General features: G+C 43.8%; 1 protein-coding gene across 2 annotated transcripts; it reads left to right on the top strand.

Annotated features, from left to right (window-relative positions):
- Positions 1–271: 271 nt before the first annotated feature.
- lpin1b (lipin 1b) lies at positions 272–15,407 on the top strand. 2 transcript variants are annotated; one of them, XM_031866207.1, is made up of 20 exons: positions 272–462; positions 6,595–6,798; positions 6,936–7,031; positions 8,281–8,567; positions 9,553–9,660; positions 9,747–9,864; positions 9,997–10,306; positions 10,543–10,636; positions 10,719–10,903; positions 10,994–11,087; positions 11,302–11,371; positions 11,919–12,011; positions 12,100–12,161; positions 12,277–12,415; positions 12,508–12,656; positions 12,834–12,920; positions 13,046–13,198; positions 13,344–13,458; positions 13,674–13,777; positions 13,883–15,407. In XM_031866207.1, exons 1-20 carry the CDS (start codon positions 340–342, stop codon positions 14,055–14,057), a joined length of 2,766 nt encoding a protein of 921 aa, XP_031722067.1. In that variant the 5' UTR covers positions 272–339; the 3' UTR covers positions 14,058–15,407. The 2 variants fall into 2 exon arrangements, with proteins under 2 accessions (XP_031722067.1, XP_031722068.1); XM_031866208.1 differs by lacking the exon at positions 272–462 and adding an exon at positions 4,360–4,641 and having other exon boundaries at positions 13,883–15,406.
- Positions 15,408–16,122: the final 715 nt, after the last annotated feature.

The raw sequence follows: 16,122 nt of genomic DNA, 5'->3' as shown, positions 1-16,122 counted from the left end.
GGGGGGGGGGGGGGGCTCCGTGCCAGCCTAGGTAATTTGTCACCTAACTGGTGTGTGATCAAGGGTGACTATGTTTGTGTGTACGAAGTCCTCTTAGATCAACATTCTGACAAACAATCCTAACAGGTGTCCCCTTCCACAAATGCCTTACAAGTCAGAGGGCCTGGTGGACGATGACCACTCCAGGACAGTCTCGGGTTTCTGACCAGGGGGCCCAGGTAAATTTAGTAAGACGCGGTCCACTTGCAGTCAGACACTTGACATGCTCACAGAGAGAAGACGCAAGTTCTAGACAGGACCGGACCTGTGGAGCTTTCTTAATACTTACAAATCTGAGGGATGCAAAGATCAGAAACCTGCAGCTGGGATCAACTACATGATGGAATTATGACATCAGCAGAGGATGATGAAGAGTTTGATGAGGCTGTCGACCGCTACGCCGCTGACACCACCTGGAGCTGGGTAAAGTAGTTTACATTACAGTCATTTAGCAGACCCTTTTATCCAAAGCAACTTACAATTCAGAGTCTATCACATTTCTGCACCGGGAGCAATTTTGGGGTTAAGTGTCTTGCTCAAGGACACATCGACATGCGACTAGAGGAGCCGGGGTTCGAACCTCCGATTGAAAGAAGGCCCTGCTATCCACTTAGCCCACAGTTTATAAATCAAATGTGTGGAAGAAAAGCATGAATTGTGGGGTGAAAGAGTGTACATCTTGATGAACACAATCAATGGGTTGGAAAGGTGAAGGATTACACTTTCAAATGTATACATGAACAGAAATGCACAAATAGAAAAAACATCTCCTTTTGCATCTCTCACAATGTACTTACACAGAAATAGAAATATATACAATATATACTATATACAAGTCAAGTGTGCAAAGAAATACATACATATGATATACATAAGACTGGATGATTGTGTACATGTAAGATTACTAAATATATGTGTGTATGATTTATATCGTCAGTGTAAGATACTATGTACATATTAAAAACAAATTGTGCACTAAAACTTTAAAAATAATGGCAGCAGTAGACATGTTGGTGTTAGAGAGTTCTCGACAGTGTGTGAACAAGCACTCGTGTTAGTGTGTTTTGTGTCACGACAGGACTAGTAGGGACATACGTTCATTCAAAATGATGCTCTGTTTTTTTTTAAATATCTGACCGTTATGTAAAAGTAGCGGGTCCTCTGGTTCTTATGGACAGCAGAGACAGTGAGAACATGAACGTGTTTTTCAGTAATCCTGCCCCGTGTAAGACGATCTGATCCGACTGAAACTCGGGAGGGAGAAGAAGGGTGTGAAAAGGAGGGAGAGAGGGGATAGCCTTGTGGATCAGGGGAACTTTTCACCCCGTCTCCAGGTTATTTGGTCCGAAGGGAATTTACCTCGTAAGAAAACAAGACGTATCAGACAAAATTACATTTGCAACTCAGACTCATTAGGTAAACGTTCGGAGATTGTTGAATGTATTTTTTGTGGAATACTTGATTTAAGAAAGCCCTTAATCATGTGGCCTTTTGTTGGGACCAGAACATCCTAAAAGTTATTTGTGGGTACTTAAATTTATTTTTGAAATTCCCCCAATTTTAAATCTTACATATCCATCTCATTTTCTTCTGCTTTTCTCAGTCCACAGCCGTACAATGATTGGCCCAAGAGGGTGTGCTGGCCTCATAATCACTCTAATTACAAACAGGTTTTTTGTCCTTTTAATCAATGTGTCTGAGGTTGGCAGTTCCAGCTAATTTTTCTGTCAGGTCTTGTCACTCTCAGGCCAGAATGACCTGAGCCAATCAGAGGCCTCGCTATCAACCAAGTGTGTCAAAATATTACGCAATGTATTTGTTAGAGCGTCATGGCCTTGCTGAGTCAACTGAAATGACGTCCGAGCAGAATGCGGACGGGTAGCTACGTGTTGTTTATCGCTGGCTCCAGACACATTGTGAGGAGTTTGTGTTGCGTTCTACCGTTGCATAGCTCGAGTGCAGAAATGATGCATGAACAATACTTGAATGTATCATTTCCGTCACTTGGACTGTTTTTATTATGTTGTTCTTTTTGGACACATGATATCTGTTGCACTTCTGCTCATCCTGGGAGAGCGATCCTCCTCAGTTCCTCTCCCTGAGTTTCTCTCTTTTTGGCAGATGTAGAGTAAACAAATGGTCGCCCTTGCTGCAGTGTGATTGGTGCACATGTATGGAAGTGATCAGCTATCGCTACAAATCCGTAAATCCAAAATTGGGATTGGCTGAACCCGAGTGTGAGACCACACTACCCAAGACGCTGCTCCCAGCAGAGAGGGTGAATGATTAGGTGCAAATAAGGTCAACCCTAAGTCAATCTTAATTAAAAATAACTCAGATTTAAGATATGTGAGGGGAATTCAAGCAACCAGGATGTTTTTGTTTTTACTCTGTTGATAAATGTTGCTAAGTGGTTTAGTGACAGAGTCATATGTCAACTTGTTTGCCGTAGCCTGATACCAGTCACAGCACTGCCCATACATGAAATTGCTATCATATGCTGTTTGGTGTCCAGAGTCAATCAGCTGAGCTGAGCTCCTGCTGGCAAAGCAGCTCGTTCTTAGAAACATGTCTACGGCAGCTGTGCTGCTCGTATATCAGCGACTCTGACCGCTGTCTGTATATGTAGCAGAGCCACAATGTGTGGAGTTAAGAGTTAAGAGTTGAGTTGAAACGGTGTGTTCCACGCCTAGTTATTACAGGGTTATTACTGTATCTGAAATCAGGACGGAGACATTTACTGTCACATTTGTAAGCAAGTAACAGAAACTACAAGGAGTTATTATGTTGTTATGTCAGGGAAACATGCAGGGTATTTATGAGTTGTTTAAGTACAATGTGATAAAAACTTAGATGGTATACATTCAGGGTGAGACACAAGGGTGAGTTACACTACAAGTGGCTTTGTGCTGCGATGAATGAAACTAAACTGTAGCTGCACGGGGGAGAAGAGCATGCTCACAGGAAATGCCTCAATTTAAATATGGTTTATTGACAAAAAGTGTGAACTACATAGTCATGTTTTACATAACTTCTTATGCAGTAAAAGAAGCCACCCATATAGCCATTCATAAAACTGCTTAATGTCAGCTGAGGTTGCCGGTTGGTGCAGGGTCAACAGAGTTCTCAGGCTAAGAACTGGTACTGAAACTAAACATGCAGACGCTGCAAGGTTGTAAACCACAATGCAAGAGGAAACCTCAGCTCTGACATTGTACAGTGTGACATGGGGACATGCCACTCAACACAGTCCAGTGATTTCACAACAGTGTCAACTGGCACGACAATGGTGAACGTTTCAAAAGTACAACATCAGCACGGGGTTCAGCGTCACTAGACTGTGGTGGAAAAAAACTCTCACAGAGACATGCATTCTTCCTTTTATGGTTTTAGCTAAAAAAAAAAAAAGAAAGTCTGGAAAAAAAATTAGCTGCCATGCACTGTGAACACACACACACACACACACACACACATACCCGTAGAGCTGGCTCTTGTTACAGAAGAGTGGCAGGTGAGGCTGTTGTAGCCTATTAAATGTTTGAGCTGGTGGGGGGAAATCTCCCATGAAGAAAACTTTGTTTTGCTGTCACACAGAGAAAGAGAGAGAGAGAGAGAGAGAGAGAGAGAGAGAGAGTAGATTTGTAACTTGCATACCAATAAAGCTTATTCTAATTTGTGAATTAGAATAATTTGTTCTGTGAGTTTGTAAGCGTGCAACAGAAATGCCTTGCTCCTATACATAGTTGAGTTATGCATAATGACACCACAAGTCAACCACATTCTCCCGACGTTGCACTTCAAGGTCCCAGTCTAGGCCGGCTACATCGCATGTGCTCTCATGCAGGCCTGTGATTGGCCGGAGAGATCACCTCACTCCTCCGGGCTGACTGGGTGACTTCAAACGCTGACGTAGAGCCCGCTTCTTCCCGCCGTACTGCACTCTGCTGCCGGGTTCTCTGTGCAGGAAACATGTTTCCCCTCGGTGCTCTTTAAACTGAGACGTCACCGCGTGGTGCGGTTGCGCTGCAATGTAAAGCATAAGTGCATTATTGTTTTCAGAGCATACATAGTAGCTGTGTCACAGACTTTTAGATACCCACCGACTAGTTTAATGTGCCCTAAAGAAGTACGTGCGGAACTCTTGTCTCCTTAATGAACAGGCCGTGACGCTACTTTCACTTTGAGAACACCATTTTTGACGGAACGAGTCAACTGTCTGTTTTTTTTTTTGTTGCCACTGTGGCAGCTGAAACGATGCGTTTGGCAACTCCACGGCTCGACGCTGATTGGTCAGCGGGCGTGTTCCGATGGAGATGATGTCATCCACCGACCAGGCTCGCTGACACAGACGGGGCGAAGAGAAAACACCGGCGCTCAGAGGGAGACATCAGTATCGCAATCACTTAATAAATAGTCCGCTTTCTTTTTTTTTGGTCGCCGTGACTCGGTGACAGAAAGTCGAGGCTTTTGTGGAGCACGCACGCATCACCTCTATCCGCGAATGGCTTCTTCTATAATGTGCAGTTGAGCTGTCATTCACCGCTGTGGAAGCGCCAGTCCCCGTGTGTTGGTAGAGGCTGTCGGCATACTCAGCCACTGAAGGTATGATCCCGTTTTTACAGTGTGTTTGACTGCACCTGCATGTCTGATGATAATTCTGATTTTTCACACGGTTGCACATATCTGTTATGATCAGTACTGCGTCTTTATGCTCATTATATAGGCCTATACTCATCAGTTATGATGCATTACTAACACTTTCCATGTCAGGACGTTATTATGAGTCAGCTATATATGTCTATATGTCTTTCTTTTAAATAGGTGTAGCTGTAGCTGATTGGTGTGAGGCTCATGTATTGCTGAGTGTTCTTAATTAAACTGATAATTCATCACTTACACCTTCCACTTGGGTTGTTGTTTTCTTAAATAGTCAGGTGGAGTCTATAGTTAGTTTTGTGTGTTTATGGGACTAATGAGACTCGTTGAAAATGAAAGACTCTCTGTGTCTACACATTATCTGCTGAGTGGCTCAGCCATATTCCAGCCTGCAAGGGAAGATTCATAACTGCATCTTGTAAACCAATTAAACTCGTGCCCAAAATACAGTTCAACACAAATCACAGACTTTTAAAAATATGATTTCGTGAAAAGGCTCAGTTAACTTTGTCTCAACTCCCATTCCTTTATGAAACCAAGCAGTGGTGTCAGTGTTTTGAGACATTGTTCCTCTTTCTGTTTCATCTGTAACACAAGAAAAATCTATTTTTGGACGGAGCTGCTCTGCATGTAGCAGCGTTCACAGAAGGAAAAAGTCATCAGCTTTGAAAATCAGCAGGGGGTTTGCCGGCAGCCCTGTAACTCAACGCCTCAGTGAAAGGTGAAATTAATAATTAAAGGCGCGTTAAGGTCATCTGCAAGAAGTATTTCAGTACTCAGACATAGTTATGGCTCCTCAGATTCACCAGCTATTCTAAAATTAGGGCTCCTGTTCTCCTCCTGGTCACATGCTCAAAGGAGGAGAGACATGTTGGCATTGTTCCATCTTCCCTGTTCCCAATCATTTTGGGGGCTTACTGCCAAATGAGTCAAGGTCGGACCCCCTTCAGCTGCAAACCCTCAAGGAGTCTTGACCGCTACAAATGGGATTCATCACGTGTGGCTATTGGTGTTTGCATCACAGAAATGTAAATAATTTAGTCTCTGTTTGGCGCCAGCAGGGATGAGATGGAACAGATACTTTTGAAATGGTCTCAGTTCATTTCCATACCTTATTTATCTCATTGGAAGAAAAGAAAGTATCTTACTTGCATTCCTTTGCAGTAGTTTGTTTTAGAGTTGAGCTGTCCCAACTAGTGACTCAGACAGAACACAAGAGCGTGTTCTTTTCCAGATGTTTTAAAATGTTCACCTTGAAAGCATTTGGGCAGTAAACTGAACTTCTTTGAAAAAAACAAAGATGTGATTGTGATCAACCCCTCGTCTTCCTCCATATGTTACTGTGTTGCTATCATCAAACCAGGGACAGTAACGTACAGCGTATGACTGACTATAAGAGCGCTCTAGCTGTCTGCATTGTCGACGTGCTCTGCTTTAGTTCCCGTGACGTCTCTGCTCAACCGATAAATACCGAGGAAAGGCTGACATCACCTCCGTGGCCTGAGTACAGACTGGACTAATTTGGTTTGTCCTTTGATCTCAGTTGACGGGGTTTTGCTGAATGGTAAACAGTCGGGTCGGATTTCCTCCATGTCCTCTTTCCATAGCCAGACCGGTCTTAGTGCAGCTCAAAAGCTGACTTCAAATCAGCGTATTGGAATAACTTCACCTCATGGCCCTGAGGGAGAGTAATACGCCATCAGTGGTTTGACTGAGATGAACATCGTAAACACTTCCTCCTCTGAATGTTCACTGAGTTTGAGTGTTGTGGCACTTAGTGGTCCCCACTATGAAGTCGCAAATTCAGACCTTCTTTTAATGGATGTGGTTGATAGCTATAATGCTAAATAATCTCTTCCGTCCCGTCTTGTCCCCCCTTCTCACTGTTCCCTCCTCCAGACCCGTCAGACCATGAACTACGTGGGCCAGTTGGCAGGGCAGGTGTTCGTCCAGGTCAAAGAGCTGTACCGAGGCCTCAATCCCGCCACCCTTTCTGGCTGCATTGACGTCATCGTGGTGAGACAGCCCGATGGGTCTCTGCAGTGCTCACCTTTCCATGTTCGCTTCGGCAAGATGGGAGTCCTCCGGTCCCGAGAGAAAGTGGTAAGGGCAACCGCCTCTGTTGTCACGTTAAGAGACGTGCAACCTTTCAGATGCTTGAAGTGTTGTTTCCATCTGTTCCCGCTTTTTCTTTTTTTCTTTTTCTTACACCTCTTTTGCCCCTTTCCCTGCTCCTCAAGGTGGACATGGAGATCAATGGAGAACCAGTGGATCTACATATGAAGCTTGGGGACAATGGAGAAGCATTCTTTGTGCAAGAAACGGAAAACGATCAGGTACGCGTGAAAGACTGAGGATCAATCTGGCAAAGAAATAGAGAAGTGGTTATAGGTTGACAAGTTGAAAAGATGTAGTAAAACAATACCCGTCTCTTTTTATGTTTATGAAACCCTTGAGAACCATTAAAAAAAGAAAGTACAAAACAGAAGAAAAACACTATGAACACAACTATAAAAAAGCAGCTGTTTCTCTTGAGTTCTTGGAAAGCATTTGGTTTTCCAAGAGTTTTGGAGCAGCTGGTTGAAAGAGCCATGTCCCGCGTTTGTTCGCTAAAGTATACATGAGGATGTGTGCAGCTGAAAGACACAAACAAGCGGTGAACTAACTACTGGGGTCGGGGGCCCTGGCACCAACAAGGGAAGTGGGTAATTTATTTTCCCCAGAGTGGTGTCAGATTCCCAGGCCTGGAAGTGAAAGGAGGGGAACGGGGATACCGAGAGTTCTTGGCACAGGGAAGAAAAACGTGAGGGAGAGTATTGTTGTTAGACCACAAATCATATGGTTATACCTCACTTTTTCCTCCTTCTCCCTCTCCTTTTCTCTCTCTCTCTCTCTCTCTCTCTCTCTCTCTCTCTCTCTCTCTCTCTCTCTCTCTTTCCAAATGTTTGCACACACGTTTAGACTCCCCTGCGCTGGCAGCAGGAGATCCTCCTGGAAAGTATTTTCGTTTCCTAGAAGGAAGCATTATAACCACCCCAACCCCCCAAGTCACCAAAATTTTTTTTTATTTTTATTTCTTATTTCTTTGTTTTCTTGTTATTAATTGCAGAAAAAAAGTATATTTTGCGACCTGTTGAAGATAACGTGTGTATTTTTAATAGCGACGCAGGGTGTCCTGTTTTGATGCTGCAGTGGTTTTCCCTCTCAAATGCGATCCTTTCACAAAACAGAGGAACAGAGTCTGTTTTGGATTGGCTGTTTGGTTTCACTGGCAACGGCTCTCCTCACAGCAGAAGTGGCTGCAAACAGTGTTGCCGTGATTGCACAATTTTGACTCAGACAAAAACTGTGCAAAACAATAGGGTCATGTTGAAAATTTTGAAATCCAGTTTTAACCTGCTTACAGAAATTGTTAGGGTGGAAGATGAGAAGATGTTTTGGATGCAGTCACACTCTCTGACCTTGCACCCTTGCAGTTTTTAATGGCAAGAATCTTGTTGGTGTGTTTTAAGTCTCATCTCAAAACCTATTTATTTCTTAAAGGCATTTTTATCAATGTCCCTGACTTTATCTTATTTCTCACAGGAAGTGGTTCCCTCCTACCTGGCCACCTCTCCGATCTTGTCGGATGGGCCCATCCTGATGAGCTCCTCCCTGATGGGGAAGAGCTCCGGGCCGCCCATACAGAGCCTGGGCTCTGCGGGCTGCATGGGAGAGACTGGCGGTGGGATGATGAAGAAGAGGAGGAAGAGGAGAAGGAAGGCCCGGGCGGACAGCGTGAGGAGGGAGGAGAGCGGGGACTACTCCGAGGATGAAGACATGTTCACCATAGACATCAGCTCAGACGAAATGACAGCGGTGGAGAGCAACAGGTGAGAAAATGTGGAGAGAGCAAAGGATGAAGGGGCGAAGGACGAGAAAGAGGAATAAAGAAAGCAAGAAGTAATACATGTGAGGTGCAAGCAAAGAGGAAGAGCAATACATGAGGGAGAACAAGGGAGGGGTGGCGGGGGGGGCAGTGAGGCGGTAAGATAGAAAGTATAATACATCACTGAAATGAGCTGTGAGAGCAGCTGGAACAAAATTGGAGTCTGCCAGTTGAGAATAAACAGACCAGTGTATCTGTAGTGGAGAGGCCTCCAGCTGTGGCATTGGCACACACACACACACATGATAAGACACTCAAGACCATATGGAAAACACTAATACTATTTTGATTTTTATTAGATAGAAAAGAAGCTTCCACGTGAAAAGAGGAAACATCTTCACAGTGTGTGTTTTTGTTAAAGGGCGCATGTGCGCACAGTACGCCGACACGTGACTTGGGCTTTTGGTTCAATCTAAACCAGACCACATCAGGCAATAGATTTATTTTGATCTCTGCTCGTGTGTGGGAAAACATTACATCTGAATTCTGGCTCGTCTCTGTACACGACCGTGAAACAACACCAAGCTGACAGTTTTAAAAAGAGATGGTTGCATATGAAGTGTAAACACATTGTTAAAATGCTTTGTTATTAAAGGGAACAGTCGACCTCTAACACCAAGCCAGTATTAGTACATTTTGTGGTATTTATGTTTCAAATACTGTCGATTTTTTATGCTTATTTTCATGTTAACTGATCAAACCGAACATAACAACAATTGGGGAGTCAAAAAGAAACTTACAATCCGGACTCACGCTTGTCATGTTTTGAGTGCATGCAGAGAGCAACAAGTTCAGGCATGATCTCTGTGGGTGTGAAACGGGAGAAACGGGTGAAAAGGGAAAGGTAAATTATAGACCATTAGTAAAAATTAAAAGACATTACGTTACAGATGAATGATATACATATACAGTATTTGTGTGTGTTTCAGGACTCGGGACGTCTTGAGAGACGAGACGACGGTCGGTTCAGCCGGCGGCTCTTTCAAACAGACCGGCATGTACACCCGTTCAGATGGAGATTGGAGCCCAATTCAGAGGTGCTTCATTCACTCATATGACGAAGACCTCTATATTCAGAAGAAACAGCTCTATAATTCTGGTTTATCGTCTGTTCCTCTCTCAGCCCCGGAAACTCTCGTCCCACCTCTCCCAAGAGCGACTCTGAACTAATAACCAAGCCTTCAAACAATCAGAATCCAGCCATGCTCTGGGCGTGGGGGGAGATGCCACATGCTGCTACGGTAACTAAAAGTGTCCACTGTGCATACATAGAGAACAGCAGCTCTAAATATATGTGCAGTAATTTTTGGTACGTTCATGTTAGTCTGGCTCGCAGTGTTTTCATATTTTTGTCCTCCTCCGTGCTCTTCTAGCCGTCCTTCCTCCCAGTGAAACCCGACCCTCCACCAGTTTGCCCAGTATCCATCCCCGTGTCTGAAAGCACACACTTCCGCGTGATAACTCACGAGACGTCCTCGGAGCAGTGTGGGCCCTGCTCCGAAATATCGGCGCTCAGACTGCTGATGCCAGAGGAGACGGGCAAGGAAACGGTGGGGATGGAGTCCGAGTCCACGAGGACTGAGTCCCAGACAGCCGGAGGCGTGGCAGCTCAGATGACGTCTGACATGGAGGAGGCAATGTCTCATCCACCAGGCAAGACAGACTCTCCGTCCAAGAGACAAGGTAACAATCAATGGGCAATACGGTGTATAATTCCTTCAGGAGTTTATCGAATCCGCAGACATTCAAAACCAAAGTGTTATTGTGTTTTGTGGTGAAATAGTTGCTTTTAAAGACATGTACTTTGCAATAAAATTCACTGCACTGCCTATTTTGTATTGCATTTTACTTGCCACTTATTGAAAACCAAGCTGTAAAAAAGGGCCCCTAAACACAAAGAAGCTGTCTCTCTGTTGCAGACAAGAGAAGCCGCCATCTTGGCTCTGATGGAATTTACCTGGATGACATCACAGAGCTGGAGCCTGAAGAGGCGGCCCGTTATTTCCCTAAGAGGTATGAAACAATCACATGTTGTGCGTGCCGTTAAAACTTTTAACACGCTGCTATAGCCGAGCTTAACGCCTCTCCTCCGTAGTGACGGCAGTGCGGCAGTGAGGAGCATCTCGGACCCGGGTCTCCACAGCACCAGCCTGTCCCCACAGTCGGTCAGCTCTGGAGGAGACAGCGGAGTGGACAGCTACTGCGACCACATGGCCGACATGCCGTCCATCGCCATCTCTTTGTGTGGAGGGCTCAATGACAACAGGGAGATCACTAAAGGTGAGACACGGACGCGGCGCAGCTTCATGCTCGTGTTGTCAGCTGCAGGAAAGAGGAAACTGAAACAAAGTGTGTGTGTCTCCTGTACAGAGCATTTCCACGAGAAGATCATCTCTTACCAGCAGTTTTCGGAAAACCCCTCCATCATCGACGACCCCAACTTGGTCGTGAAAATTGGCTCCAAGTAAGACATATTACACCGGAGAAATGAAAACAGCAGGCTATAAGCAGTTTACAATCCACTGCATGCTGTATGGATTTAACTGTCACACACTTGCAGCAGAACCTGCAGCATGTACAGGGTTGTTTGACCTCATAAAGACATTTAGCTGACAAAGTGGGGGTTTTTTTCAATGCGGTGATGAAATTGATAAAAATAAATTTTGTTTCTCCCTCAGATACTATAATTGGAGTTCGGCAGCTCCCCTTATGCTGGCCATGCAAGCCTTTCAGAAACCGCTGCCAAAGGTAAGAAACTAATACTCAGCACAGATATTTGACTCTCGGTCGGTTGGTTGTGTTACATGAATACCACTCCCCTCTGTGGGCTGAAACTGGTACCGCACCCCGTGTGACTGTATATACACCTATACACCTTATAATTCTGCCCATCCTACATGCTGCATAGCACCGAATGCGCAATCGATAAACTTACAACCTCAATGTTCTGTTATTGCGGTCTTAATGTCGTGTGACAAACATCCACTGAATCTCTTCTCCTTAAACTTTGTCTCCCCCTCTGCTCCCTCCCCTCCATTAGTCCTCTTGCCTCAGTTATATTCACTCAGCCTTAGAGTTTCTCCTCTGTTGTCTTACTGGTGTGCTGGGCTACAGCTCTGTACGTCACAGACCACCTTCCTTTACCCTTTCCTTCCTCATTCCTTGTCCTCTATCGAACTTCCAATCACCACCCCCTCCCCCCATACATGCTTTAGCTTTAAGTTGTTTTTTTTAAGTGTGTTTTTTATGGTGTTGTGTTGTGGTTGTTTTTGGGGATGTGTGTGCTCCGCTCCAGGCTGCAGTGGAGAACATCATGAAGGAGAAGATGCCCAAGAAAGGAGGGAGGTGGTGGTTCTCCTGGCGGGGCAGAAACAGCGGCTCCAAATCGGTGATTTCCTCTCATCTTGCTGATAACGTTTCTTTTTAGATTCCACTAAGTGGGCAAAAGCAAATCAACGCTGTTTCTCCTCTCGCAGGATTCCGTCTCTGAGCGCGGGGCCTGCGGTTATGCTGAGCAGGCCGGGAAAATGTCAAGCAGGTGAGGAACCCTCAAAACAAACAAAAAATATGCTCTATGTTAGTAAGCGACAGAACATCCTGTCTGTTGGGGTGTGAACATCCTTTTAACACACTGCCGACCTGTCCGATGCCAGACACAAAGACGAGTCGTCCTCCAGCGATGAAGACCGCGGGGACGCCATGCAGAGCTCTCCCACCATCCAGTCGGAGCCTGGGCTCACACTAGGAGGCGTGTCTTATAAGAAAACACTCCGACTCACATCAGAGCAGCTGGTGAGCGCATATTTTGAATTGTTCTACTTATTGTAGTTGTTTTTACCATTGTATATTATATCTCTTTCTCCCTTTCTTTCTCTCTCACACAGATGTCCCTCCAGCTGCAGGATGGCCCTAACGATGCTGTGTTTAGTGTGACCACTCAGTACCAGGGAACCTGTCGCTGTCAGGGCACCATCTACCTCTGGAACTGGGACGACAAGATAATCATCTCTGACATAGATGGAACCATCACCAGGTGTGTGATACATGTGAATATAAACATTTTACAACACAGTTGAACTCTGTTTGGAGTGAAAATTAATATATGTATATATATATGTATGGCTCAAAATGTAATCTATAGGTTGTGTCCAGTACAGACATTGGCCTGCGCTCACATGTCTAAATGTAATTCATGCGTGTTTGTCTTTAGGTCGGACACATTGGGTCATATCTTGCCCACACTGGGGAAAGACTGGACCCACCAGGGCATTGCAAACCTCTACCACAAAGTCAGCCAGTAAGCACCAACTGTAGTTTCAGTTAAAGCAAAACACCAAAAGGCACACATTGCACACAACAGATTTGTTGTTATTGCCATGGAGTGATCATTATCGATACACACGCTTGTTCTCGCTTCGTCAGAAATGGCTACAAGTTCCTGTACTGTTCGGCGCGAGCTATCGGCATGGCCGACATGACCCGAGGTTACCTCCACTGGGTCAACGAGAGGGGCACCATGCTTCCCATTGGCCCCGTCCTCCTCAGCCCGAGCAGCCTCTTTTCAGCCCTGCACAGGTCTCTCATTCACACAAACACACACGCACGTGTTTCTAAGTTTACGCTCAAGAAGACGCAGGAGACACTACGACTTAATCGTTGTTGCACTGTGCTGATACTTGGTTACATCTCTGTGGTGTGTGTGTGTGTGTGTGTTTGACAGGGAGGTGATTGAGAAGAAACCAGAGAAATTCAAGGTGGAGTGTCTCAACGATATCAAGAACCTCTTCTACCCCAACACTCAGCCGTTCTATGCAGCGTTTGGCAACAGACCAACGGTACGCACGCGTTACATAAAGCACAACTCATGGTACACTACGTCATTTAAAGGTTTTTACTGGTGTATAAAATCCATCTGGATATTTTGGGGAGGTTGAAAATGAAAGACATTTGTGCTGTAGATTCTTGCATAAATGTATGTTACTTTTGCAAAGTTTTATTTAAATATACATAATTTCCAACACTGAATTAAATGCTGTTTTACATTGTTTAGGATGTATATTCCTATAAAGAAGTAGGAGTGCGACTGAACAGGATTTTTACGGTAAACCCTAAAGGCGAGCTAGTGCAGGAGCACGCCAAGACCAACATCTCATCGTGAGTCCATGCGTCCAGTTCACGCGCCGTATTCAAGGAGGAAACATTGCAACGTTTACTTTTCTGAATTCAACGTGTCTGACCGCTGGCCTCTCCTCTCCTCAGTTACGTCCGTCTGGGTGAGGTGGTGGACCACGTGTTCCCTCTGAAGACCCGAGCCTCATCCTCAGACTTCCCTTGCTCTGACACCTACAGCCACTTCACCTACTGGAGGCAGCAGCTTCCCCTGGTGGACCATCCGGGTACTACACCTCCACAGACTCCCCTCCCCAGCAGCTGACTATCTATGGCTGACGGTGTGATGGTGTGTGATAGGAATTTGTATTTTTTTTTACTGTAGAAGAGGATGGAGCACTTTGAGTGCACACCAGAGAGCAACCTAATTTGGTTAATCTGCTGTTAAAATATTTATAGATGGATGTAAGAGCACTTTTATGAAAAGATGGCCTTTTGACTATCTGTATGTATATGAGAAATAATAATAATTTATTCAGGCAGCTTAGCACATGTACTATTTTTGAGTGAGTGTTGACATTATTTCAGTAGCTAGACTTTTCAAGCTATTTATGCAGGCAGTTGCTTCCAGTATTGCTCAGTATGTTTTAACATAGTATGTTAAAATGTATTGCACAGCACAATTAATGAGTGGACGTCTATGTGGCTTGACATTATTCTGACAGAGGGTTCATTATAAAGATGGTTTTGAATGCATATTTATTGTTGAGACAAAGTAATGCTGACAGGAGAACAGAAAGCACAACATTTTGAATGGTCAAAATAACCATTGTTTCCCCTTTAAAAAAAAAAAAGTATCTGTGAGAATTGTTGAAATATTTTTATTTTTCTATTGAAATCACACGGTGTGTATATGTTGCGATGTGAAAGTGATTTCTGTGGTGGCCTTCGTGAAATAAATTTATCCAGTTACACTTCACACGATGTGACTGTTAGGTGCTCAGATAAGTTAAGATGTTTGTTTCCATAAATTCCATTAGATATATTTTGTTCATTCATCTGGTGACATACTGACTGATATGACATGTAGCCTACACCACCCATTGGTTCTTGTACTGCTGCCATTCCCTTGTAATATCACTTAAAGCAAAACCCAGGTCTGGAAGCCCTTATCAGACATCTTAGAGAGGACAGTAGGCGACAGTATTAAAAGGAATGTTTGACATTTTTTTCCAAAGTAACAGACACTTGAAAAGTGATCTTTAATTCTTACAACACAGATAACCTGAGGTCATATGCAGGAGCTGCATGCTGTCATGGTGACATGCCTAATGCATCAGTGTTTTGACTGTGAACCACCCGAACAGTACAATCATATTGACTAAGCGTGTAGTTTATGGAAGAGGATATGCATATAATGCTTTATGATTCTTTCCATGAAAGAGTTCCAATAGCCTGAAAGCATATTTAACTTTGCCTTAAACTGTGAGCGATATGATCAATAATGTGTTCATTTATTCCCTCCACTCCTTCTCCTGACCAGTTCACTGTTTTATTTATGTAAGCAGAGTCAATAAAGAAATGCCTTGATAACAGTGCGTGTGGGTCAATAATTCAGCATGACAGCTCTCCGTTCAACTGAATGCAGCGGTGGAAGAAATATTCATAGAAAAGTAGAAATATCACACTGTGAAAATACTACAAGTAAAAACCTAAGTGTCAGTGTTTTCCTATTACTCATGATGTTTGTGGATTAGTACATTAATGTGTTGCATTTTACGGTTTTAGATGTTTACGGTTTATATACTGTTGGGTAGTTTAATTTACAGCAATGCATCATATTCTATAACAGCCATGTTTTCAACTGTGTGAAGATTCATTTTCCAGCTGATCCAATGAGGTTTTTAATGAGTTTATTTAGCTTAAGGAGTAGAATAATTTTCTCAACCCATAAAGGAACACGTCACCCCATCAGTTTTTCAGAAACAAATCATTACATTACATTTGGTTGCATGCTTTTCACTGAACAGGAAGATGATGAAAAGTTGTAATCTGAAATGTAACTAAAGCTGTCAGACAAATATTGATATTTCTAATGCACAATTCATCATTTTAATAATCTATATGTTTATTTGTTACGTTTAGTTTTACAAAGTTAGGAAAGCCTGATGTTGTCTTACAAATAAAAGAACACATCGGTACTCAAGTAAAGTACAAGTACCTTCATTTGTACTTAAATACAGTACTTGAGAAAATGTTACTTTGTTCTGAGTTGTCTGTCATCACTGTGATGCATCAGGCTGCTTATAGATACATAGATACATGGATAGATGGATGGATAGATGGATGGATAGATGGATGGATAGTTGGATGGATAGATGGATGGATAG

Source organism: Anarrhichthys ocellatus, unplaced genomic scaffold (assembly GCF_004355925.1).
Source record: "Anarrhichthys ocellatus isolate YVR2014 unplaced genomic scaffold, GSC_Weel_1.0 scaffold34, whole genome shotgun sequence".
Taxonomy (NCBI): domain Eukaryota; kingdom Metazoa; phylum Chordata; class Actinopteri; order Perciformes; family Anarhichadidae; genus Anarrhichthys; species Anarrhichthys ocellatus.
Note: the sequence above shows the minus strand (reverse complement) of the source record. Positions and strands in the feature narration are given on the sequence as shown.